The 25,951-nt window shown below is 39.6% G+C and overlaps 6 protein-coding genes across 7 annotated transcripts; 2 read left to right on the forward strand and 4 right to left on the reverse strand.

Annotated features, from left to right (window-relative positions):
• The first annotated feature begins 202 nt into the window (after nucleotides 1-202).
• On the forward strand, nucleotides 203-2,794 carry LOC6501678 (mannose-1-phosphate guanyltransferase beta). The gene is made up of 4 exons (XM_001955710.4): nucleotides 203-668; nucleotides 727-1,052; nucleotides 1,107-1,641; nucleotides 2,026-2,794. Exons 2-4 carry the CDS (start codon nucleotides 873-875, stop codon nucleotides 2,424-2,426), a joined length of 1,116 nt encoding a protein of 371 aa, XP_001955746.1. The 5' UTR covers nucleotides 203-668; nucleotides 727-872; the 3' UTR covers nucleotides 2,427-2,794.
• Nucleotides 2,795-2,906: 112 nt separating this feature from the next.
• Nucleotides 2,907-4,433, forward strand: LOC6501679 (Bardet-Biedl syndrome 5 protein homolog). Its single transcript, XM_001955711.3, has 5 exons — nucleotides 2,907-3,130; nucleotides 3,182-3,330; nucleotides 3,388-3,583; nucleotides 3,639-3,876; nucleotides 3,928-4,433. Exons 1-5 carry the CDS (start codon nucleotides 2,907-2,909, stop codon nucleotides 4,402-4,404), a joined length of 1,284 nt encoding a protein of 427 aa, XP_001955747.2. The 3' UTR covers nucleotides 4,405-4,433.
• A 22-nt stretch (nucleotides 4,434-4,455) lies between these two features.
• Nucleotides 4,456-7,814, reverse strand: LOC6498881 (nucleolar protein dao-5). The gene is made up of 3 exons (XM_001955712.4): nucleotides 6,654-7,814; nucleotides 6,478-6,594; nucleotides 4,456-6,419 (listed from the first exon to the last, which is right to left on the reverse strand). Exons 1-3 carry the CDS (start codon nucleotides 7,268-7,270, stop codon nucleotides 5,750-5,752), a joined length of 1,404 nt encoding a protein of 467 aa, XP_001955748.1. The 5' UTR covers nucleotides 7,271-7,814; the 3' UTR covers nucleotides 4,456-5,749.
• Nucleotides 7,815-8,257: 443 nt separating this feature from the next.
• Nucleotides 8,258-17,046, reverse strand: LOC26515351. Of its 2 annotated transcripts, XR_004311537.2 has the most exons (5): nucleotides 16,713-17,046; nucleotides 16,456-16,656; nucleotides 15,556-15,806; nucleotides 8,736-8,823; nucleotides 8,258-8,666 (listed from the first exon to the last, which is right to left on the reverse strand). XR_004311537.2 is itself a non-coding variant. In XM_014911933.3 (4 exons), the coding sequence occupies exons 2-4, from the start codon at nucleotides 16,557-16,559 to the stop codon at nucleotides 8,400-8,402; spliced, it is 459 nt and encodes a 152-aa protein (XP_014767419.2). In that variant the 5' UTR covers nucleotides 16,560-16,656; nucleotides 16,713-16,974; the 3' UTR covers nucleotides 8,264-8,399. The 2 variants fall into 2 exon arrangements, 1 of the variants encoding a protein (XP_014767419.2); XM_014911933.3 differs by lacking the exon at nucleotides 15,556-15,806 and having other exon boundaries at nucleotides 8,264-8,666; nucleotides 16,713-16,974.
• Nucleotides 17,047-18,242: 1,196 nt separating this feature from the next.
• LOC6498880 lies at nucleotides 18,243-18,927 on the reverse strand. The gene has a single exon (XM_001955713.4). It carries the CDS (start codon nucleotides 18,777-18,779, stop codon nucleotides 18,390-18,392), a length of 390 nt encoding a protein of 129 aa, XP_001955749.2. The 5' UTR covers nucleotides 18,780-18,927; the 3' UTR covers nucleotides 18,243-18,389.
• Nucleotides 18,928-19,212: 285 nt separating this feature from the next.
• Nucleotides 19,213-19,775, reverse strand: LOC6502607. Its single transcript, XM_001955714.4, has one exon. The coding sequence runs from the start codon at nucleotides 19,629-19,631 to the stop codon at nucleotides 19,338-19,340; it is 294 nt and encodes a 97-aa protein (XP_001955750.1). The 5' UTR covers nucleotides 19,632-19,775; the 3' UTR covers nucleotides 19,213-19,337.
• Between the last annotated feature and the right edge of the window lie 6,176 nt (nucleotides 19,776-25,951).

Here is a 25,951-nt window from a genome sequence, read left to right on the forward strand (position 1 = left end):
AGATACCACCCTTCGATGCAGATAATTTGAAATTTGAATTTGCCGCTAGACTTTAAAAGGCCTTGTCTTTATCCTCATTTTTTTTATTTATTTTTTTGCAGTCACAAATTCCCATCCCGGTTTTAAATATTTTCGTGTTTTTTAACGTCCGACACGTACACCTGCCTTGGAACTAAATTTTAATCAGAACTTGCGTTTTTATTTTGTTAAATTTGTTACATTTATTTGCAGAAGATTTTACACATAGATGGCGGTTTATACAAGTTAATTCACAAAAATATGCTTAAAATGGCGCCATCTGTGAGAAAAGTTTCAGCTGTTGCGGAACTTGAAACTCGAATTAGAGATGGGCTAAGGGCCGATATCTTACTTCTGGGTTTCACCGATAGATTAATCGACTCTAACCCACCTCTATTATTTACTTTTTTTGTACTTCCTTAGAAAAGAACCGCAAATTATTTATTACAACGACAAAACTACACCTGCGTAGATCTCTGGTGGAGCGAAAAACAAACGCAAACTGGGCAAACAGCTGGACCAACACTTGCTGGGAAACAATTGGGTCTTATTGATAGTAACACGTATCCACTAGCGGCAAAAGCTCTTATCAGCCGAGGCGACGAGCCCAGGAACAACAACAAAAGATACAATAGGCGAGAGGGTTTGCGGTGAGCAGAACTAATTAAAGTCAAACAGAAGTTACTCACCGGCCTTGGTTGATTGCAGTTGTAAGAAAGCGGAATCGAATACACGCACAGCAGGAGCAAAGAAAGCGCCGAGCAATCTGCACATTGGAACTCTGACGTGTCACTCGAATACATTCAATTGCAGCGCCACCCGATTACGGCGGATCGCATAACGGAGCCGAAGCAATGTGCGGATCTCCCAATACGGCCGTGGGCACTGGTACGAGGGCCTTGATCCTGGTTGGTGGCTATGGCACCCGCCTGCGTCCCCTGACCCTCAGCACTCCCAAGCCCCTGGTGGAATTTGCCAACAAACCGATTCTCCTCCACCAACTGGAGGCTCTTGTGGACGCTGGATGTCGTCAGGTAAGCTTAGTTTATAATTCAATTAAATATAAAGTATATCATTGTTCTTTTAAGGTTATTCTAGCCGTGAGCTATCGAGCGGAGCAAATGGAAAAGGAGCTGAAAGTGGAGGCGGACAAACTGGGCGTGGAACTGATCTTCTCGCATGAGACCGAGCCTCTGGGCACTGCCGGTCCTCTGGCCCTGGCTAAATCCATTTTATCCGCCAGCACCGAGCCCTTTTTCGTCCTCAACTCGGATGTCATCTGTGATTTTCCCTTCAAGCAGCTAGTTCAGTTCCATAGAAATCATGGAAAAGAGGGTACCATTGTGGTGACCAAAGTGGAGGAGCCATCTAAATACGGCGTTGTGCTGTACGACGAAAACGGTTGCATTAAGAACTTTATCGAGAAGCCGCAGGAGTTTGTCAGCAACAAAATCAATGCCGGCATCTACATCTTCAATCCCTCCGTCCTCGAAAGAATCGAGGTCAAGCCAACATCCATTGAGAAGGAAGTTTTTCCGGCAATGGCCCAGCAGCAGGAGCTGTACGCCATGGACCTGACTGGTTTCTGGATGGATATTGGGCAGCCAAAAGACTTCCTAACCGGTATGCCCCCCCTTGAATCACTTCCACTTCAAATTGCCTAATTCTTCTTATCTCCTTAAATGGCAAACGTAATTTTCTAAGTTTCTATTTATCATACTATGAAGTTTTTGTTGCTTTCCGGCTTTATGTTTTATCAGTCGGGTTCTTGGAAACTCGGGGTAAATGTTTGATAGAGCGATTTCTGTTTAAGTGAAGTGAACCTCATTAGGCTGATAGTGAATTGGGGAAGAACGCATTGCCAATCGTACTCTTTTTTTCCAAGATTATGTTTTTCAAACTTGTGTTGAGCAGGTTGCAATCCCATTTTGGTTAAACCTAGGTCGGAATTAGTCATTTAACTTGTATTTTTATTCCTTTAATCACTAAACACCTTCTTCTTTTCAGGCATGTGCCTCTATTTGAGTTCTCTGCGCCAGAAACAATCGTCAAAGCTGTACACAGGACCCGGTGTGGTGGGCAACGTGATCGTGGATCCTACCGCCAAGATTGGCGAGGGCTGTCGCATTGGACCGAATGTCACCATTGGACCGGACGTCATCATCGAGGATGGAGTGTGCATCAAACGCTCCACTATCTTGAAGGGTGCCATTGTCCGATCACACTCCTGGCTAGACTCCTGCATCGTCGGATGGCGGTCCACCGTTGGCAGATGGGTGCGCATCGAGGGAATCACAGTGCTGGGCGAGGATGTGATCGTTAAGGATGAGCTGTACATCAATGGTGGCCAAGTTCTGCCACATAAGAGCATCGCGGCCAGTGTGCCCGAGCCACAAATTATAATGTGAGCCGATGGGGCGAGGACAGTTAGTGTAAATACGATATTGTTTTCGGTATTCGATAAGGGGTGCCTTCAGCTTCAATTTCACTGGATGTCCTAGGGTTTAAGCCTATGTATGTCTTGCAATATTCACGCGATAAACAGAAACAATGAGAAACATTTCCAACGCATAGCATTGCTAGCTACCTAAATATTTATAAACTAAGGCTCAATTTCCTTCTCGACAGAAGGTATCTGTAAAGTTAGACTTTCAGTCTGAGCTTACGGCCATCAGCCAAGACCCCTTTCTACTTTGCCAAGTGGAGCATAAGTTTAATTATAATTCTAAAATTTAGTAAAATATACTTACGTACTTCTGTACGACAATAAATTATAGACGAGTGTTCATTTATTAAAAAAAGTGTCTTCTCAGCTGTCTTCTTAAATTTATTAAAATTAATAATTTTTGATAAAATAAAATACAATGTTTTTTTAAAATAAATACATTATGTTAAAAGCAACAGAGGGTAGAAATATTCCCTGTGGAAGGACTGTAAGTGGTTGCCAGGCAACCTGTGGGGCAGACCTTGCAAGGCACAACAAAACACTGAAAAAGGACAAGGATTTTATAATAAAAATGTTAAAAAATATTACCCAAGTTGATGCAAAACAGCAGCCCCAGTTAGAGTTGCTCTGGGAGGACAAGGAGGTCAAGTTTGATGTTTCGCAATTGTGAGTCCTTGGAGCTATTCCTTAGACAGGACTTTAACGACTTATTTTCAGGCACAAAAATCTTCGAAGCGGGGAACGGGTTCTGGACTACATATACCATATAGAGGACAGCAAGGGCAATCCCGGAGACACGGGTCGCCTGATGGTCACCAATCTGCGACTGATCTGGCACTCACTGGTCCACAAGAAGTACAATCTCTGTGGGTATTGAAGATTATCCGCCAATAGGCCAACTAAATAGTCTCCTTCCATGACAGCCATTGGATATGCCAGGATTGGGAACACCAATACGAGGATAGTTCACATGCACAGCAAGGGCCGGAGTCCCAGCCAGGCCCTCTATATCCTGGCCATCAGTGACGGCACCCGGTTCGAGTTCCTCTTCACTGACGTCTCCGGGGAAACAGCACGCCGGGATCAGCCCATATTCGCCAGCGTGTTCGATATTTATCAGTGAGATGGGCAGTACTTTCCTGATTTAATTTCGAGTTAATACGCATCTCTCCAGGTTGTACCAGCGAACCTATCTGTATCGGGACTTGAAGCTCCGGGGAGCCATTGTGCAGGCAGGACAGTTGGTTATCCTGCCGGATGAGCAGGTTTTCAGCCAGGTTCAGGGCGTTTGGAATCTGTCCAGTGACCAGGGGAATCTCGGCAGCTTTGTGGTTTCCAACATACGCTTAGTGTGGTTTGCAGATGCCAATGAAACCTTCAACATCAGCCTGCCCTATTTGCAGATAGAGAGTGTAAGGATATACAGGATATATAGCAGCTATTATATTTTAATTACATTTTAGCTGCGGGTCCGTGAGAGCAAGTATGGCCCGGCTCTGGTTATCCAAACGGCGGAGACTGGAGGTGGCTATGTGCTGGGCTTCCGAATAGATCCTGCCGAGCGACTGAACGAGTTGTTCAAGGAGCTGTGCTCCTTGCATGCTATTTACGGGGAGCAGCCGAACTTTGGCATCCAATACAATGCCCAGGATGCCCGGGAACGATTGGCCGAGGCAGCCGAGGAGGCCGCCCAGGCAGCCCAGTTCAAGGTAGAAAACTTCGAAGAACTGGACGAGAGGCAGGAGCGCGAGATCAACACCAAGCTGAACAGCTACCTGGCAGAAGGTTGCATGGCCAAGACCTCGAGTGCATCCAGTCGGGAGGAAGGAGATCCTGTCTATTGCAAGGAACTGGGCTTTGCCATGGAACGAATCCGAGATGGCTACAAGCTACAGGACCTGTGGAGTGTCATGCCAACGAAGATGGAGACATTCGAGTGATAAAATGAACATTTTTTAAAATCAAATTAATTAATTACGGCCAATTGGATATATTTTATTTTAAGTTACTTTTTATTGACGCATACAACTCGCTGGTTTTAAGTAATTTTTGTGTTTGTTTGTTTTGGAATCGCTTGAAATTGTCTTCTCTCTTAGGCTTAATTTTTAAACATTTTCGTTTCCTTGCAATTGAGTTTTCTTTTATTCTGTTTAGCTTCTACTTATTGATATCGAAGATCTGAATCTGAATTGAGTTCTTGAGGAGCTATTCTGTGTTGTCAGGGTCAAGCTGAGAGGAGGAGGAGTCCTGAATTAGTTTCCGGCCTTTCCGCTCTTTTGCTTGGTTTTTATTATTTTTTTTTTTTTTATAAATTAGTTCATATCACAACACACAGTTGATTTGACCGGTATATTTTCCATAGACTTTTGTATTTTATAGTTTATGTGGTTCTTACAGTTTAGATCATATTCTTAAAATAAGGATAGTGTTCATACATATATTAGTTTATGTATTATTAACTCAAATAAATGGTTTAGTTTGTCACCTAAGCTATAAATTCTAACAAACCTAATTAAAGTAGGAAAATTATTTGTAGTTGTGGCGTTTTCATCCTTACTTTCTTCCATTCTGCCTCAGAGGCAAACACAAATGTTATTGAATTGAATTTGAAATTGAAAACTACGCGCACTTTGTTTGTACATTCATCTTAAAGAAACACATAATGTGGTTAACATAAAACATACAGATTTAAGATTTAAACAAATATTGTTCCACTTAAAATATCATATAGAGGAATGGCTTACAATTTACTGTTTTCTTTATACATTTAATACTTTCTTCTCGATGACTTGTGAGTGTTTTGAGGGCCAACCGCAAGGACCTCGATTTCCATTTTTTGCATATATCATTTTGTATCATATTATTATATTCGTAGCGGATGCTTTGTTATATCAGTCTTGGAGACCAAGTCAAAAAGTGAGGCTGCTGCTGCAACACATTTTACTTTAAGCAAGTGAAAGTGCGAGACCGGAACCCATCGGCGTTTCTAAAAAATTTCAGATTGCACAAATTAATCGAAACGATTTTAACTACAGTGGTTACTTTACATTCCTAATTGCCCCGTATCATGCACTTCCACTTACTTCAAACGAAACAGGGTAACACGAATGCACAATATCGCAAAGATCGCAACGCGTTTACTCATAAACAGTAACTAGAACCAAAGACTTAAGACTTAGCGACTCTTTTTTTTCTTTCTGCTTTGTTTTTCCTACTATTGTTGATTTTTTATTTCTGCCATATCGGCTTACGTTCCAATGAGCGAGCATCTAAGGTCCATGGAGCTTAGTTGCTGGCGGAGATCTTCTGACGGGCCCGTTGACGTGTCATCGGCGGCGATGTCCGAGGTGGTGTAGCTGTCGCCCCACGACTACGTTTCGCCTCTGGCCCTTTGCCTGCGGTGGCTGTCTTACGCTTGGATGCGGCCTTCTTTACAGCTGGAGATGTGCCTGGAGAGATGCTTGATGTGGTGGTGAGAGCTGCCACGGAAGCTTCACGACTGCGTTTGGCGGCTCCACCTCCACTGGCCGCCTTGCGCTTGGCCGGAGGACGTGGCATTGCGGGTGAGTTTGATGCAGCAACTGGTAATGAAACTGCTGTGGAAGCGCCACGATTACGCTTGGCTCCTCCACTTGCAGCTGTTGTTCGGCGCTTGGTTACAGAAATCTCATCCTCTTCAGATTCGGCCGGATTTGGAGAGCTTGTGGCCGGCCTCTTGCGTTGCTTTTTGGCCGTGAGTAGCGGTGCACGGCGGCGCCGCTTTGGCTTGGGATTGGCATTGGCATTGGTTGTGTTAGAGGGATTGGTATTGGCCTGGCTGGAGCTTGAGGTGTGGCTCCTGCTCCTTCTACTAGTTGAGGCGGTGGTGTTTGTGATGGCGGTGTTGGTGTTGGTGGTTTCTTTGTGAGGCATTGGCACAAAAGCCGATGCATCGTTAGTTGGCAATGTCAAGTTGCTAAAAGCGAATAATTTCCATTAAAATAATTTAGTCTGGTGTGGTAGGGTTCTCTCACCTGTGCTTTGGTTTGTGGGACGACACCTCATCATCGTCGTCCTCGTCATCGTCACTGTCCGGATTAGTTGCGGCTACAAATTTTGGTTTCTTCAGTTCAAAGCCACGGAATTTGTTTCTGCAAAAGGTACAAAACATTGTTATCTGACCAACTGGCTCTCTCTCCTCGAAACATACATTTTAATTGGTGTGATGGGCATGGGCCGGATGGGCTTAAAGTCGCACAGATCCATGAGCAGGCTGTCTGTGCTGGGGTTGCGCTTCCTAGCGGCAGCAGATCGGTGCAGAGCTGTCGGCGCCACAGTATAAGTGCGCAGAAAGGCCAAGGTGGGCACCTGGCTGGCCAAAGTCTGCTGCTGATTCCCTTGGCCCTGCGACTGCAATTGAGTATGTGACTCCCGGGCCAGCACGTAGTGGCGGTTGGTTGCGGCAATGTTAGAGCTGCTTGAGGCACCACACCCCATCAGTCCACCGGCACCGCTTAGCTTCCTTTTCAGGCTCTGGTCCAACAGTTTGACGGAAGCCAGGGTCACCGGAGCAGCAGCTGGAGCTGGAGCCACCGAATTGGGTGCGGATATCACGAGGGCCTTCTGCACAGTATCTTTGATGAATTCGGTGCCTCGGTGTAAGCGCACCGATAGTGTTTTCATCAACGCACTGGCAGCACTGGGACGACTTGCCGCTGAGGTGGTTGGAGTAACTCCGCCGCCGCCGCCACCAGAGCCTCCGGATCCGGCGTTCGAATTGAGCTTGCCAGCATCGTAGGCCGGCAGACCGGCTGCGGCCAGCAGCATTATGGGATCCGGATCGGGAATCGGGAGTGGAATCGTGAGCAATCCCCTCCAGTTAGATGCACTGCCTCCTGCGCCGGAACCAGCAGCAATCGCATGGGATTAGCAGTCACCTGGCACATTTACACTTCCATATTCCAGCTTATACGAGAGTTATTGGGAAAAAACCAAATCTAATACGAAAACTACGATTTCTTTTTGTTTTTTCTTCTTGCCTCGCACTCGTTCGTATTACTACTACTACTACTACACCAGCACACACGCACACTAGCACAAACAGTCCATTGTGTGCCGGTGGCCAGGACGAAAGACGTATTGAGCTTCTCTTCTTGATTCCCTACTCGTTGTTGTTGTGGTTTTCCTCCTCTTTCGCTTAAATTTGATCACCTGCGGCTGGATTTTCAGTAGGAAGGAGGTAGCGAACGACTTTTCGCGAATTATCTTGCTATTTTTTACACCTTTACTACCGCACGTTCATTCATCAGCTGCCTAGTGTTGGCAATCATAAATCTTACGATACTATCGTTTCGCCTCGAAGTAGTGCTGCGAAATGGTTTTGACAATGTTGGAAAATGACTCTATGTTTTTGTAAACAAGTAAAATGGATCCATTGAGCTACATATTTATTTCCTAATATTTGTTTTATTACATTTTTACTCTGTTTATTTTAACAAGGAGGATGGAGGAAACAAATTCTGAAGGACCTGGACATCCTAGAACCAGCAAGTTACAACGGAAATGTTTACAATTGGAAACCGCCATCCATCGGAAAAGCGCTTCAAGGACGTCAAAGAACCAGCTCCATTTAAGTCACATGAGTCCTTAAGTCCTTCTCAGCTGTTGGACGGATTTCCAATAGTGTCTTCATTTCAAATGCAAGGATGCACTATCCGGACAGAAGATTTTGATAAATGTCGTATTGGCCATTTTACTTTTGACAAACTTGTTTATAAGTCTTTAAGCTTGCAGGATTCAAAGTCAAATAGGTTTTAATAAGTAGAAAAAGAATTTTTTAATATTACATAGATCATTAAGCAAAGATAATTCAATTTTACATATTATTATTATTATTGTTCTTGCTGTTAGGAAGATTTATGAAATATCCGTCTATGATCACGCTTATTTTGGCTTCTTAAGGATGGCTTCTTTTCTTAGAAGCTGGAGCTTTCATGTCCTTCTTATCAAAATAGACTCGCAGAGACGCAGAAAATTTTTGCAATGGCGAAACTTTGAAGCTTGGGTGGACCTCTGGGACACGTTGCTTCTTAACATCATTGGCGAAACACTTTTTAATGTTGTTGGATATGTAAAGTAATGGGGAATGCTTATAGAGAACATTTTTTGCCGTCTTAGGACTTGGCGAGTCGGGTACGCTAGGCACTGGTGTCTTACAAATTACCTGAAGTTTGATAGATATTATAAAAACAAGCCCATAAGGCAACAAAAATTTGGAAAGAGCTGAACTTACAGTATCAATAGAGTCGTCATCGAAGTCCTCTATATCCAATGAGTCCTCGGAGCTGATTGATACGTTTGGACTGTCCAAAGAGTCGTCGCTATTATCATTGAAAGAGTAGAAGGAATAATTATCCTCGCATTCGTTGAAACTCATTTTTCAGCAATTATTTGTTCACAATTGGACAAAGGGGCGAATGACAGTAGAATGTCAGTGAGTTGGACAGGTCACCTTTAAAGTTACCGTTGTGTCGCTTCCGTTTGGTACTAATTTATAATTTCTTTCATCTTTCGCTGACTTAGACGTGACTAGTGTAACCGTTTTTTTTTATTAAATAATAGTTTATTTAAAAACTATTAAAATATAAAATATAATTATAGATTGCCTATTATTTTTTTATAACCCAAATAACAAAATACCCCTTAGAGTGAAAGGCTTCCAAACTGTCTCTATTCAAGTAATTAAATTTAAAATAACTATAAAAGTAAACTCGCTATGGCTACTGCAGCTTCGCGGACCATAAAACCTGAGTTAAATTGAAATTAAATAGGCAAACTACTTCTGCAGCTACTGTGCGGCATCCGCGGCGGCAATCCAAAACCGTAGATAAGACCATCGTCCTGCGATTCATGCGGTTTTCAATTTGCGAGCCGCGAATTTCCAGCCAACCAATCGAAACCCATCGAAGCTGCGCCTGCGCACTTTTCAGGAAATGAAGAGAGGCGGGCAGTGGCCGATCGAGGGGGCGCGGAAGTGGCACGCTTTTGTGGTCGGGCCACCCCCTACGGACTGGATTCGTTGCTCTCCACTGGGCCACTGCTGCTGTGACAGAAGTGTTTTTTGGCATGTCAAATGGCCGTTGGTTGTCCCATCCTCCTGCCCAGTTCCATCCGCCTCGTCCTTCCCCGTTCTTTTAATAACATTATGAAAACGCGTGTTTTACAGCTCATCATGGTTTGTAGTTAAAGGGCAGGAGAAAATCGAGGATGAGAGACAGTGCATTTCTTGTATTTTTTATGCACTCGCTTCCATACCCTATAATTTAGGGTCTGCTATAACTTTTTAGTTTAAAAAATATTAAAATAAAATTAAATATAAAATAAAATATAAAAAATGTACAATACTCTTGACTTTTCCACCGCCAATTGCTTTGAATAAAATGTATTTTCAAAATATCGATTACTTGAACAATATAATTTATACATATATCTAAACAAAATTTAGTCTTTTAGGGAAAATTTTTATAATAAACTTTTTAAAAACAAAAAAGTTATCATCGTGAAAACAAAAAAATTTATATTTATCAGATGTTCATAAGTTGTGTCCTTTTTTAGGACTCCCTTTAAACTCAAATCAATTTGTCGACAAATAAAATTTATGGAATTTGCGGGGGTTTACAAAAATGGACACTGGAAAAAAGACACTTTTTTTAGTACTAGGCTTCATTAAAAACCCGTATTTGAATTATGTTTATGAGAAAAATGGACCTAACTATTGAGGGAGTTAAGACTTACTAACATTAAACTTTAAAAGAAAGCTTCAGCTTCATTAATAAAATGGCTTAATATTCGGTAAATTAAGTTTTTCTGTATTTTTTTTTATATTTAAGAATAGAATAAATTGAATAGCGCTTTGAGGGTATTCATAATTTCGAACCCTTTCTGCAGAAACTCGGCTGGAGGTGACCCCCCTAGTGAGCCGCCTCGAACACGCGCTCCGGATGGTTTTTGGACTTGTGCGCAATCGCAGCGAACCCAGAGCCACATCAGAAGATGAACCTGAAGTAGCGGCCTTATCAAAAAAGCCGGCTGATTGCATAAAACTTCGAAAACATAAAAAAATGAAATGAAACTTGTGTTGCATTCTATTATCGTGTTGCAACAATGCTCCTATATATCTTGATGGGAATTATTAAAAACAATAGGTGGGGGCTTACATTTTAAACGATTTTTGTAATTTTTTATGAATTTTAAGAATAGATCTCGCGGTCAAAATCGATTAAAGACATGCAAAATGGCCTTAATGACACGTTTATTGTGTAATGGCTAAACACAAACTATGTATTTGAAGAAAGTAAGTTCATCAGTGTGAGGAAGGAGCATTTAAAGAGCTTGACTTCCTATCGAAGCCAGTGGAGGGTATCACCTTTATGGAAACATTGGACCAGGAGCAGCACAAAGAATTGAAGAAATTTCTGGTGCTGGACTGCCAGCCTGGCATCCTGGCAGCTTGCCAGTTAAGAGTCAGGTCCTCTCCGCAGAAACTCGGCTGGAGGTCACCCCCCTCAGGGCGCCTCACCATGGGCCGGTTCGACCACGCGCTCCGGATTGCTTTTGGACTTCTGCGCAACCGCAGCGAACACAAAGCCACAGCAGAAGCTGAACCTGAACCTGAAGCAGAAGCAGCGAAGGCCTTAGCGGAAACGGGGCGGCAGATTGCAGCATTGTGTGGCAGGCGTCGTGCTCTGGGCTCAAAGCTATAATTTTCCAATATGCAAATGTGTTGGTGCCACAAAATGGCGCCGTATCGTGTGCTCATTAGGCGAGTGGATTGGGTTGGATTGGATTGGTTTGGATTGAATTGGATTGGAGTGGAGTGACAATTATAAAATTTTGCAGCACGACTAAGCAAATTATTTTCACTAAATTAAATTTTAACTCGTGCTGGGCGCACTTCTCGAGAACCGCAGAGCATTACCATCAGATCCGCCCAAATACACCGCAATATGCAGCGACTCCAAGTGTGCCCCTGTGGATTGACATGTGGCAGGGGCGATGAAAAGCTCTGAGATTTAACCGCGTCCTTGGAGGAAGAACAGCTGCCACCGGGAGGGGTTCCATGTTTTGTGGAGTACATTTGGCTAGAGAACAAAAGTTGTTAACACAAAGAAATCAATTTTCTTTAAAATTAATTGATTGACGAAAAATTATTGCAGTGACAGCAGGCTAAAAGCTTTGTCTTTATGATTTTTTTTTAATAAAAACAATCCGAATTTTTGTGAAGAATAAATTATAAAAAAATTAAATATCATTCAATTTTTTATGACATGTTTCTTTAGAAACTGATCTTGAGAATCGAATCTTTGAATATATTTTAACTTTTATATAAAAACATATAGTCCTTGCTATACTTTTATAAAAAACTATATCATGCTCTTAAATTTGGATTAATTTTCCACAGTTATATAAGTTTATCTAGTTATATTTTAGTTTAGCCCATCTTTTATTTAAAAATCATATTTCAATCAAAATAAGAAACTGGCCAACAGAACTTCTATCTGTCCATAATTAAAGCTCATTTTGGGAATAAAGAAAATTTATGAACTCTGGCCCGCTGGTGTTTATAATCGAGGCGATCCCATAAGATAAATGATTATTGAAATGCGCAACGTAAATGGATTCATGCCCCAGCACCAGCTCTGGCACTGGCAATAACGAAATTTGTACGCAACAAATTCCGCGCATTGTTTTCAACAATTTGTTCAAATCTTTCGGCTGTCTTTCGGAACAGAAAATCGAAAATCGATTTAGTGCCTGGAAAATATATACTGAGTGTAGTCTAGTGATTTCAAATGATTTCAATTACATTTCATTTGGCCTCAACATATTTTTCACAGGTGTGAAGAGGTTTTTTTTTTCGGTAATGAAAAAACCATAAATCATTGCACAAATGAAGTTGAACTCGATGTTTTTTGGAGGCCCTTCGATTTTTTTTTATTGTTGTGTTTTCCTTTTCCATTATTGTTGTAAAGTGTAACATTGATTAAGCATTATTAGCGTTTATTGTTGTTGAGGTTCACTCACTCATTCTCCCCATTCCGTGGCATTCTATCTAGTCCATTGTATTTGGGTCTTCTTTCTATATATCCACTATATGTATATCCAGTGTAGTTCAGTGTTGTTTTTGTTATTATCTCTCCTATTTTGGCCGTTGTTTTGTGCCCGCTCAGTGGGACACTTTCCATCATCAACCTTCTCCCGGGTGATGGAACGTTTCGTTTTCCAGCTCAGCCATCAGGCCCCCACAAAAGAGATTCTCCATTCGAGAGTCGAGGGCTTTTCGGGTTTTTGGGGTGTGAGTTGGAGAGGGGTGACCGCTATGGGGGCGAACATATTGATGTATGTCCATTCTTTCGGTTTGGGCTCTTCAAGTGAATCAGAATTGATTGGCCAGGTTAGCCTCTTCGGATAATGAAGTTTTTAATTAACTTGATGGACAGTGAGGAGAAAATGGAGAGTCGTAATGTAAAAACTTCCAAGGAATTGAATATTTTTTTAATTTTAATCTTATTAAATTAGTTGTAGAAGAATTATAACCCTATAAACTTAAAAATTATATATTACAATATTGCTTAAAAGTCTATACTTTTCATTTATGGAACTATTTTACCACAAAACTCACTTCACAAAACTCTTACTAATCAAAAGATATGTCCAGAAATTCTTGGCCACAACAGAAATTGCAATCGAATCTCTGGGCCAAAGCAAACCCGGCCAAAAGTACACAAGCTGACTGGGGAAAGGAGGCGACCAAAGGGGCGGCGGCCATTACTCTGGCTCTTGCCTTGGCCAATAAAATGAACGGGGAAAGGCCATCAGCACAGCAGTGGGATTGGCCGTGGTTGAACTTCATTTGAGGTTTCAGGCGCCTTCGGGAATTCCAAACAAAGACTAAATAAAGTTGGGCTCGAAATTGATTTTGCGGTAGCCCAGGCAATAAATGTTTTTGGCCAAAAACCTAAATACCACTTGACCAATAGAGGTAAGGGGAAAAACGACCAAAAATATTATTGCAGAGAGAAAAATTATGAATATTAAAAGGTTTAAAATAAAATATGAACAAAATAAAGGATTGTATTTTTACCCAAGATATATACATTATTTTAGATTCTAAAGTCTTAAAAAGGTTTTCTTGATTTCCTAAATATTTACAAAATATTTTTTTTTTGTGCAAAACTGCGCAGTGCACAAAAGGTTTGACAAAGTGAGAAATATGCATGGCAAACAAGGAGCTCAGGCATTCCTCCGCCCTTCAACCCTGCTGCCCTTCTCGTCCTTTAAACTGCAACAAGAAAATATGATGACATATCGCGTCATAGTTCAAACGGCAGGGAATCCACTGATCAATTTTGTACACAGCACGGCGCCATCTTTTTGGCCCTTGCATGAGAGCAGGATTTTACTTTTTTTTTTTTTTACTTATCGAGGATTTAGTATGCGGTATGTTTAGGTCAAGGGGGCCTGGGAGGGAAGGGCTGTTTTGGGCCTGGTCAGTGGCGCACTGGATTTTGGTTCTGTACTTTTTTTTTCCGGTCGGTTTCGTTTCGTTTCGAGTGAGCCAAATCGCTGGCCATAATTTTTTATTATCCCAAGTCCCAAGTGGACTGGGAGGAGCGAGACGTCGGCTCTTGGCTTCCGTTGGTGGAGTTGGCTCTTGGCCCGGAGTAGCCATAAAAATAATTAATTGGCTTTTATGTGGCAGGAGCCGTTGAAATTTCGCTTGTTTTTCAGCTTGCCCCATAGCGCCTTTCTCTCTCACTCGTATCTGGGACTTGCAATGCAATTTCAGCCATGCATTTGCCTGTTTAATTAGCCATATTAATTATCTTCGTTATCTGCATCTGTTTTGTGGTTACACATACATATATACACACACACACAAGCGCAAAGCTCATTTCCGCTGGCAGCGGCCATTTTGTTTTTATCATTTGCTGTTTTGGCGGATAATTAGTTTTTGCGGTTTCTCATTCGCAATTCGACCACAAACTCAATTTCTGTTATGGTTATGGTTTACATTCCATAATTACATTCTAATTTCTAATGTTTGATGTTTTCGGTGGAAATTAGAAAGTTGTGTGAGGAACAGAATATATTGCCTACTTTGTGGCTGAAATAAATTTGGTCCTTGCCAATTATCAATTTGGAAATATTAAATAATGGCCATTCTTCTTGGCCAGTTACCAATTTCATGCCACTTGTTTAATGTTTAATCATACATTTCCCAGCCCTTGCCGCCACCTCCGCGTGGCAGCCACCTCATCATGGCCTTCATTCGTTTCCATTAATTTATGCGCGGAAAACTGCAGCACAGTGTGAAGCATTTTTCTACGTTGTAGTTTCTGGAAAATGTTTCTCGTGGAATAAATTGCGTGGAAATTATACGAAACTAGAATGTTGTTGAAAATACACGAGGAGACTGTCGAGGAAAAATGAGCACGTAATTAATGGTTTATAATAAGCAAAGAAAATGTATGATTATGAGCTACAATTATGAAGTAGATGATGAGAGAGTAATCATAAAATACCAAAATTAATATTTTTTAAAAGAGAAAGTTTTTAAATATATCTAACTTATTTTTGAAGATATTTCCGAAAATATGTTAAAATAACTTAACTTCTACCACCATAGGTTAAAACTGTTCCCTTCGTTTTCTTTTTCAAACGCCATAAATTACTAGAAAAAGGCCTCAAAACCAAATCAACACTAATGAGTTTTTGTAATTGAAAAATAAAGAAAATTAAGCGGGCCTCGAAAGGTAAAAGTTTGTTAGCCAAACAAATAACCCTTAAAGTTCAGAGGAATAAAAGGTATTCAAAAAGACTAGCTCAACTGCGCAGTTCACGTTCTCCCCTAAAATCATATTTTTGCTATAAATAACGCGCCAAAAAGGGAAATACAATACAAAAAAAAAAAACTAAAAAAGCCAACCAGACCGCATATAATATGTAGTTGATCTAAATAGTTAGATGCGAGTGCCCAAGTTAATGAAGCGGAAATGCAAATAAAGAATATCCACAGGCCTTGAGTCGGGCCAGCCCAATTGTTCACTTACCCGTCCTCCGTTGACGATTAACAAAAACGTCAACGACGACGATCATGATGATGACTGCATATAGTTCCTATATAGTATGACCTGGCAGCAGATCCATTGTTCTTTATGCTCGTCTGACATTTCAACAAGAGAAGTGGCGGCAGAAACAAATGCGATTGAGGCGAAGGTTTGTGGGATGCTGCGCTTTTGTTTGTCGTGAGCCTATTTACCTCCTCTCTGACCTTTTCCTGCAAACAGGACAAAATAAAAGCCTACCACAGGGACGAAAAGTGGAATTTAATGCGGAGTACACTGGATCGATTCAGTTGATTGATTTTAAATAAGTTTATTTCCAACGCAGTTATTGATACCCGCAGAAATGTGAAAACTGACTTTATTAGAGGACACTCCTCCCAAGAATCGGATGGAAATTGGGCAACATATTTTGCTGGGGCCACATAGCCCTTCTATGCACTTTTGAAGGGGATCCCCCAGAAAATTTCACAAAATATATAAAAAATATTTCATCCTAATATTTTGATGCAGAATGGAGGAGAATCATTCCACAAAATGTTTAAGGTATTCCGCTCGGATGGAAATTGGCCAAGATATAGCCATCCTTGGGGCCACTTTGTCCTTTCATGCACTTTTGAAGGAAATCTCCCAGAATATCATAGAAAAATTTTTTAAAATATTTCGTTCTTAGATTTTGATGCAGAATGGTGAAGACTCGATCCACAAATCGTTGAAGGTATTCCGCTCAAGAATCCGAATAAGCCATTAAGCCATCATCCTGCATCAAAAACTAAGCACAAAATATTTTGCTAATATTTTGTCGTAGTTTCTGGGGCATCCGCTTCCTCAAAATTTAAGAGCAAACTATTTTATTAAATTTTTCGATCCCCACGTTACGTCACTTACCTGCAGGGCCAGATTCTGTCTTCCTTCTGCACCGGTCCTTGCGTTATTCTGGCCGAGAATTGGCGGTCTTTGGATCCTCCTCTTGGCATCCTCTTCACCGACATGCTGTCTCACCTGGCGATCTTCCTGGGAAGCTCCAACTCGCTCATCGTGGTTCCTGTCCTCATGGCCGCCTGAGTCCCGGCAAACGTGTGCGGTAAACTAGGTATTAGGTGGTGGTCAGATGGCTTGTTTTGGATATCTTGTATGTTACTTACTCTTTCTTGCAGGCTCCCCTTTGCTACAGCGTGCCATCGTCGCATCCCTTGGTCCGGCCATTTTCATGGTGGGCGCCACCCATTCCGGCTGTGGTCGTGTCCTTCTAGTCGTTCTCTTCACTATCTACATGGGTCGTATGGCATCGACTGCTTCATTCGAAAGTTTAAGTTTCTTGTAGAACGAGTGTGGCTATATGGCAGGGATACGTGTTCCAAACCACGCATGTGCAAAAAAAAAAAAAATAAATAAAATTAAAACAAAAAAGTTTAAAAACAGAAACAGTTATAAAAGCTACAATAAACATTACAAAAACAAGAACCATTACAAAAAAAAAAAACTAAAATAAACAACAAAATTTACAAAAAAAAAAATAATAATTTGCAGTTTTCAGGTTTGCTTAAGTGGAACCTATGAGAATCGAGGAGGAGGGCGCTATTTTATTAATTAATTTTTAAAATTTTATTAATTGAATTGCTTCCAAATTTAAGAATCTTCAGCAATGTTTTTATATGCAAACTAACGGTAAAATTGTACCCTTCATTGCTAATCCACTTCAGTGTGACCTTAAAAGTAGGCAAAGAAAATATGAGTGTTTAGATTTTTAGATTTATAAATTGTAAAAAACACATTTTCCTTCAAAAATTATAGAAATATTAAGTTGTTTCTAAGCTTATATGTATATCGTAGCAATAGTATAGATACATGGTTGACTTAATAAGTTAGAAACAATCAAAAAATTACAAAATGTCAACATTACTTAAAGCCCCAGCTTCCAAAATTTTATAGGTATGCACAGTTCTATTAAACAAAGATTAAAAGGTAATCAATTCAATATTTTAAGGTATTCCCCTTGAGAATCGGATGGGAATTAGTCAAGGTAGACCCTATCCTTTCATACCATCTTCATCGTTTTCGAAGTGGCTCCCCCCAGAAAATGGGACGAAAAATATTATATTTTGTTCTTAGATTTTTTCGGTTGGCAAGTGGCAAAGATATAGTCATCGCTGGGGCCATATTGTCCTTCTGTGCACTTTTGAAGGGGGTTCCCCAGAAAATTTCACAAAATATCTAAAAAATATTTCGTTCTAAGATTTTGATGCTGAACAATGGAGAATCAGATCACAAATCCTTTAAGGTACTCCGCGGAACAATCGGATGGCAAGTGGCCAAGATATAGCCATCGCTGGGGCCATATTGTCCTTCTGTGAACTTTTGAAGGGGATCCCCCAGAAATTTTCACAAAATTTCTAAAAACTATTTTGTTCTGAGATTTTGAAACAGATTGATGGGGAATCCATCCACAAATCGTTTAATGTATTCCGCTCAGGAAACGGATGGACATTGGCCAAGATATAGCCATCGCTATTGTCCTTCCATATACTTTTCAAGATAGTTAAGGGGATCTCCTAGAAAAATGTTGAAAAAATTCGGGTTTATATTAGCCCACGGCTTGGTTGTATTTTTGTATCCCGTACATTTCTAAACATTTTTTGTTCGAAACCCACCAGATACTCCAAAAAATCCAATAATTTTTACTCGTTGCAATCGTTACTTTTTCATATTTTACAGGGACTACATTTTCATAATTTTGGCTTGAGGAATATTACTGACTTGCAATTACATCGTATATAAAAACAATACAAATTTCCTAGAGCATAGTTCCCATGGTATAGTTCTTAGGTGTCTTTTGGAATTCCTTCAATTTTGCGGAAATACAACTCCCGTCTCTGCTTGGCTAAGCTAAAAGCCGTTAACGTCTTCCGGACTCCAGTGTTGGGACGGAAACGTTGCTGACGTACCAAATGCGGACGACGCTGATTGAGCCACCAGTCAAAGTCCGGCGGGATCCTGGCAAAATTGGTGAGCAAGTTGCGATGCTCGGTAACCTCCTCTCGGCGATTTAGCCAATTCCTTCCATACTCCCAACCGAGCAGCCATCCCATGCACGGTCGATCCTCTCGCAAATCTGGAATCGGATCCGGGCGTCGCGTGGCCGGAAATATAGCTCCTTCATTATTCCTAGCCGGGATTAGCATTGAGCGGCTCCATGTTTCATGTCTAGACATTGTGGCTCAAATATATTACTTTTTCTTATAATATTTATATATTATATAATAATATTTATAATATAATATATTTATAATATAATATATTTATACAATGTATAATATACACTGTATATTTGTATATTTTTGTGTTGCTGGTTGGAAGCCTGAACTTGGAATGAAACTGGTTGGGATTGACGTTTTTCTATGTACTTTTAAAAGGTGACTAAGTTTTAAGGTTTAAAAAAAAAACTTTTTACAATGCTAACATACGAAAATAATAAGAAATATAGAGAAGCTTATGTTTTATGGTTTTAAGTTATTTCTTATATTTATGTATGTCTATATGTGCCCTTTTTTCATCTTTTAAGTAATGAAAGATTGTAAGATGCACCTGCTCTTTAACTTACTGCCTTGGTTTTAAAATCTTTACACAGTAATTAAAATAAATCTATCTCTCTTTATTGATTTATTTCGAAAATACAATACAAATTTTATAAATTCAAGATTATAACCATAATCAGCAAATTCCCGAAATGTGTATACAAAATATATAAGAAAATATAAATATAATAAAAGTCAGGAGGATGTCCGCCATTTATGAGGATGCAAGGGTTTGCGTTTTTCAAGCCAACGGGTGAAGTCGGGAGGAATAAACTTTGTAGATTTCTTTGTCTTTTTCTGTACAGACTTTTGGTGGACTTCTCGTTCTTCTAGCCATTGACGACCGTAGTGCCAGGAAAGGATTAGGCCCATCTGAGGTTGTTCTGTTTCAAAGGAAGGTGTGAAATTCGTGTGCCGAAGATTCGTAACGTCCCGCTTGGTTCCTGGGACTATAGGTCTGGCAGGACTCCAATAAGGTTTATCTACCATTTTGAGAGGTTAAACTTTGTCCATTTATATTCCATTAAAAGTATATTCATTTGATGAAAGTAAACTTGACTCTAGTTAGAAAGTTAACTTCGTTTTTTTTTTTAACCACTTCAAATAATATCAAAAGTAGTTTGATAGAGTTTCCAAAGAAGTCCAGAAATTAAATCAGATATATTCCAAGAAAAGTCGGGAACGTTTTTGAAATATCCTTTAAAGATGTTTTTCTGATAGCCAACTGCTAATTGAGTTAGCACAATCTAGTGCGAGGCATAGAAAATCTCGAACAAAACCCTCAAAATACATTTGGCTAATGGACATAATAACTCTATAGGAATACAAATGGAAAAGACAACAAATCGCCCATCGAGAAGGGTCGCCGGGCGAAATAAAAATGCAAACAGATGTAAATCCGAGCGTAAAACCCAAATAACCCAAAAGTCGAGATTTTGGACGATGTCAAAAGCACTGCATGAGGGCCAAATCAGCGGGAGCAACTCTGGGTCGTAGGTCACTATAGATTGGCCCAGTATTCTGTAAGCGAGCCCATAAGGCAGCGGAAGTGGAACTGTTGGATGGAGCTCTAAAGTGACCAGAACAACGCGTGCCAAAAGGTGCAAAGTGCCACAAAACGGAAGTGGCAAAGCAGCTGGTTTTCTTGTTAATGTTTTTATTTTTTGAATTGTGATATTGAAATTTTATCTTTTTGTATAGTGACTGTCAGTTGCTTAAGATCTATGCTTATTAAAATTTTTATATATAATTTTTATTTAGAAATACCTTAAAAGGATCCTCGCCTGTTTGGGGAGCCCCCTGAAGTATGCTAGTTTGTTACCATTAACTACAGTAATAACTGACTAAATTGGCACATCTGTTTTTTATTTGTCTTCTCACTCGCCCATCATTCTGTCTCACCTTTAACAGCCCCTTGCGGGCAGCCACCTCCTCTGGTACTCTGCCTGTCTGCCCGACTGTCATCATTTCTCATCGTCGCTGCCACCGCCGCCCGGTTGCTTCCTTGTTTCCTTGTAATTTGTCACTGCTGGAGTTCATTTCTGCGCCGTAATTTGTTTGCAACTCATTTCGGGATTCATTCCATGGTCGGTATGAATCTTGGTTGTTTGTTTGGCTTTGTTTTGGTCAACGGTTCGGATGCATTTAATTAAAATGATTGTTGTAATTGGGGGAGTGTGGGCGTATGAAAAGAGTTATGAATAGACACAATGAATTTGTGTATCTGTGGGGTATGAAATATTCGACTATTAAAATAAAGTAAATTATAATTATAATATAATATTAAAAATTAATTAAATTTGAATCTTTTTATGTATTTATTTAATATACTTTCATTTATTTTTTTTTGCTAAAAGTGAGTCCTGATCAGTTTAATTCCCTTTTAGTTTCATTTTTATAAAAAACCCCTCCGTTTTAGGCCCCCCACTAACTAAACTCTTTCAAAATATCTTTCCACTCACTTCATTACCAACTGAGGCATATCAATTTGGCCTATCCAGACAAAATAATAAAAGCCACTTCAGAAAACTAATTTTTGAGCATTAGAAAGGCCTATGTATGGGCCTCTGTATTGTGATCCAGCATGACTTTGCTTTCAAAACATATTTGTAACGGCGAAAAGCCGACAACAAAAGGGTAACACTCTCGGAAAAAATAAAAAATGGAAATAAAATGTTCAAGTACACGCACTTCTAAACGCAATTACGTCGAACTTTGCCACTAGACCAGAGGTGAAGAGAAGCAAAGGGGTCGAAATGATGAAAGAAACTTATCCGTATGCAGGGGAATATGTAGGAACTTACATACATACATCCATACTTTATATGATCACATTGTAGAAACATTTTTATTTGCCTAAAGGCGAAACTTCTTCCCTCTCTTGACTTTTGTGATGCTTCTTCTTCCTGCCATTTCCGGTAAATCTCTATTTTTTTGCGTTTTAAAACACTCCATGTGGAAGCCACAGTATCAAATTATTTTTAAACTTCTGGATGTAATAAAATAAGGATATTGCAGGAAAGATTTTAGAAAAAAAAACATAAACCAAAAAATAAATAGTAGGTCTATTTGTGCATATTAAATCATACACTCCATTTAATATTTTCAAAAGAATTTTTTTTGAAATAAATATGCAAAACATCAGAAATACTAAACACATTACAGGCCAACACCCCTCCAGACCTGATTGCCATAAAACGCATGCCCGGCGGCAACAATAACAACACACTGGCGACAACCGGAATGCAACATCGTCCCATCTCACCTCACTACCTCCATCTCTCTTGGGCAACGCCATTGGGGGCTTGGCATTGAGCCTATACGTCTCCCTTGCACTCGGTCGCATCCCGGGGTCACCCAGGGACCCGTACTCGCTCGCCCTCTCTCACTCCCCTTTGACCCTTTTGTGTGGGGATTTGCCTTTATTAGTTTGTCTAATTGCTTTTGGCAACTATTATTACGGCATTTGCTATTGTTGTTGCCGCTGATGTTTTTGGGTTTTGCCCGGGAAAAGTATCGCAGATGTGTGAACCCTGCCCTGACACCCCCCGCGGTTCAAAAACGCTTTGATTTGACTTTCACAGTGCAGAATATTATTATTTCACATAACGTTCGTATTCGTTTTTTTCAAAATTCTTTTTTTTTTTGGGTGTGCTTAGGTTACCCAGTTTCATATACGCAAGTTCAACAATCACTATGGGCTACTACTTTTGTAATACTTTTTTAATAAATTCTGTTAAAGAAGGCGTGAAATATTTCGCTGTTGCAGCATTTCCGTTTGGGAGGCCCACCCGTGGAGCTTTCGGGGAGAGTCCGAGTGTAAAGGGGTCATCGGAGCAGGGGAGAAAAGTGTTTTTCATTAAAATTTAATTCCATATTATTTAATTTGGTTTGTTGTCGCTGTTGTCATTTCATTGAAAGAGCAGATGGTTTTCACAAAACAAATTTCCATTGCATGCTTTTAGGGGAATGCAATAGAAGTTTACCTTGGTAACGGGATAAAAGGGATAAAAAACATGACATTCGAATATAAATATTATATACATTATATTTTTATATAGAACAGGTACTCCGTGGTAAGGACACCACACACTAAACAAATAAATTATGACCAACGAGGTGGAATTTAACATAAACAACAATTTATTGCTAAGTCCCTTTAGACAACCTATCCCAACCAAAGCTATTGTTTCCCTTCTGATGTATTACCATCTTTGAACTCATCCTGGCTGGAAGACAGCCGGTCTGGGTCTCACAACTCCTTAAAGAAACACTTTTCTTTCTGCCATATATTCCTGTTTTTTATGCCTTCGATTTGAGTTATGTTATTTATCATTCGGCGGTGTAATTTTTCATTCGGCAAACTTTCAGTGCCACACGCACCAAAAGCGACCTGGACCAAAGAAAATATTTTGCTTTTTGGCATTTATTTTTCATACAAAAAAAACACACAAAACAAAAACAAAGAAAGCGACCCAGTCGGAATGTGGAGAAAAAAACAATAAAAACTGTAGCAAGAACAGGAAAGCGAAGCAAAAAAAAAAACCAAAGTGCGATATTATTAATTTTACTTTATTTGTGGCGCATTCCTTGGGGGCGCCCAGGAACAGGAGAAAAAGTCCGGGGCCAACGTCACGCTCATCCGTCGAATCCATGCCATATGCCATATGTGGGCAGGTGGAGGAGGAGGTGGGCGGGGCCGTTTTGGCCACCTTTGCGTGTCCATTGGCCATAATTCAAATTGCATTGGGAGAACCTCCGACCGATGCACGTTGAAATAAATATAAATGTCAAAACTGAGTGGAGTATTTCAGGGCGAGCTCATATATCAGTATATATATACACATATATTCAGGATATCGTGAAGTTGCGCATATATGTATGTACATATATATTACAACAAATCGTTGCACTTTGGCTTGGTTACAAAATGAATCATCAGAGATTTTTTGGGATGCGTGAGAAACAGTTTTAAAGGACCCCATCTCTTTTAGAGATTTATTTTATTATCCATATGCATTATTTGATAAATTTTAGAAGTGTAATGGATGTAAAAAATAGAATTCATCAATAAAACCTAACAAAATAATATTTGAAATTATTGTCATTAATTTATATCCACCGCTAGTTAGTCAATTAATCTTTTGGCATTACATGAGATCATTAAAAGCTTTCTTCCAAACCCTTTGAATAATGTTTGGTTCTATCCCAAAAAAAGTAAATACTCCAAAAAGCCAGTGAAAATAACTCATTTGATGGAGTCAAACGGCGCTATATAGCGCCAAGTATCATAAATAATAAAAACACCCAGTCAAACAAGAAAAAAAATGAAGTCAAATGTTGATTTTTATTAATGACAAGAAGGCAACATTTTTTTTAAACTTGCATTTAAAATGTTATGCACAAAAAAAATATACATTAATTCATTCATAAGACGAGAGGTTGATCAAAGCACTTGACCAGTTGCTCGATTTCGATTTTTGTCGATTCGGGAGGGGATTTTAACTTCAAACAGAGATTTTTATCGTTTCGTCTCCATGGAGATGTTGAAAATTTTAAGCGCCATCATTTATTATGTAGGGCTCGTTATTGTTGTTGCATTTATGCACAAATTTATGTGATTTTTATGCGTAGACATAATTATAAAAGTCGCTTATGTTGGAGGATCCCAATGAGCCACAAAAAAAAAAAAAAAAAAATCAACAAAAAAACGAGAGAAGAAAAATACGAACCAACAAAAAGCAACCCATGTCCAGCAATCTTCAGTTTTCATTTGTCGACCACATTCTGGTTCGGGCTCCAATGGTTTGGGCCGGAGTTGGAGTTTAAGTTGGAGCCGGCGCTCCAGCTACACCTCACATTGTCATAAATTATAAAATTTTATGCGTAAATTAATGACAACGTTTTTTTCCCCTTTTTTTCATTTCTTTCGCTGGTAAGTCCATTGAAATATTTTCTCATCAGGAGAACCATAAAAATGCTCTTTACTGGATAAATGTAAAGCTTAAATAGAAAAAGGTTATATTTTCCTTTAAGCTAATTTCAAAATTAAATGTAAAAATAAAATGACTTAATATTTTTCTCAAAAAGATATGTGTATATATTTTTTGAAGAGCATTTATAGTTCGATCTTAGCCCATCATAGCTTCGTTTTTTAAACTTTAGTGGTGTTTCCAATTTTGTCATGTCTTTAGGACGGATTAAGTGTTTGGGTCAGCAGAGTTAGGATTAACCTTAGGGTAGAAATAAAAAAAAAAAAGAATTTACAACATTTTTTGTATATCAAAAATATATTTATGATGTGAGACAAGCTAAATAATTGACTTTAAATATCCAGACTATACCAGCCAATAAATAACATAATTTTACATGAATCATCTCTGAAACTTATCGGTTGCTATATGTGCTTCCAAGGCAACAGCGACATAAACACATGTAATCACTGAAATGAACAATTGCTTTTGATTAAACAAAAGTATAATCTATATCCCCTTCTCTTTCTCAATGGGCCATATCAACAAAGTAAAATAAATTAGTCCAAATGAGGGTGGCCTACTGATTGTTGGGGGATGGTGGGGACTTTTTCAGACAACCGCAAAGTGCGCAAAAAGATATGTTGAGTTTAAGATGTAAATTGGAATATCAGATACACTTTAATGATAAAAAATAAATTAAATATTTCAAGACTTTCTAAAGTGATCATTTGAGTTAAAATAATTTGAGAAACTTTTCAAATTTAATAATATCAACCATCATGTCTAAGGAGCACATCACAAACTCTACACTTTCCATACACTTATAATTCCGACTTATTACTGTATACCCCCTTAATAGGTGGGAGGGACGGTTCAAGTGGTCTACGAGACCAATTTAAAGATTTACATAAGGAGTGAGGAACCAGCCAGCAAACTTTGAGCTCCTCATCTTCAGTCACAATTTGTCATCAGCTTTGGCCACTTAATCATTGGAGGCAGCAAATAAAAGAACAAATTCTAAATTGGCCATGCTCGATAAGTCTTCCCCTGGCATCCCAACTGCAGCATTACCATAAGTTTCCCGGACGAAAGAATCTGAAGGATGGGAGGACCTATCATTATCCCTTCTCGTGGCACAAGGCACGAGGCAAGAAGTCTTCGGTTGGGAGACTTGCATGACGTCTTGTAATACGTCAATGACGACGGGTTGCCTAATAGATTGTTTATTTCTTATTCCATCTCTCATTTTATTTATTCGTTTTTTTACTTTATGCCATAAAGCATGAATTCCATATAAATAGGTTCCTTTACGAAACTTCCAGCCCAGCTCCGGCT

The sequence above is a fragment of the Drosophila ananassae genome, chromosome 2L (genome assembly GCF_017639315.1).
Source record: "Drosophila ananassae strain 14024-0371.13 chromosome 2L, ASM1763931v2, whole genome shotgun sequence".
Taxonomy (NCBI): Eukaryota; Metazoa; Arthropoda; class Insecta; order Diptera; family Drosophilidae; genus Drosophila; species Drosophila ananassae.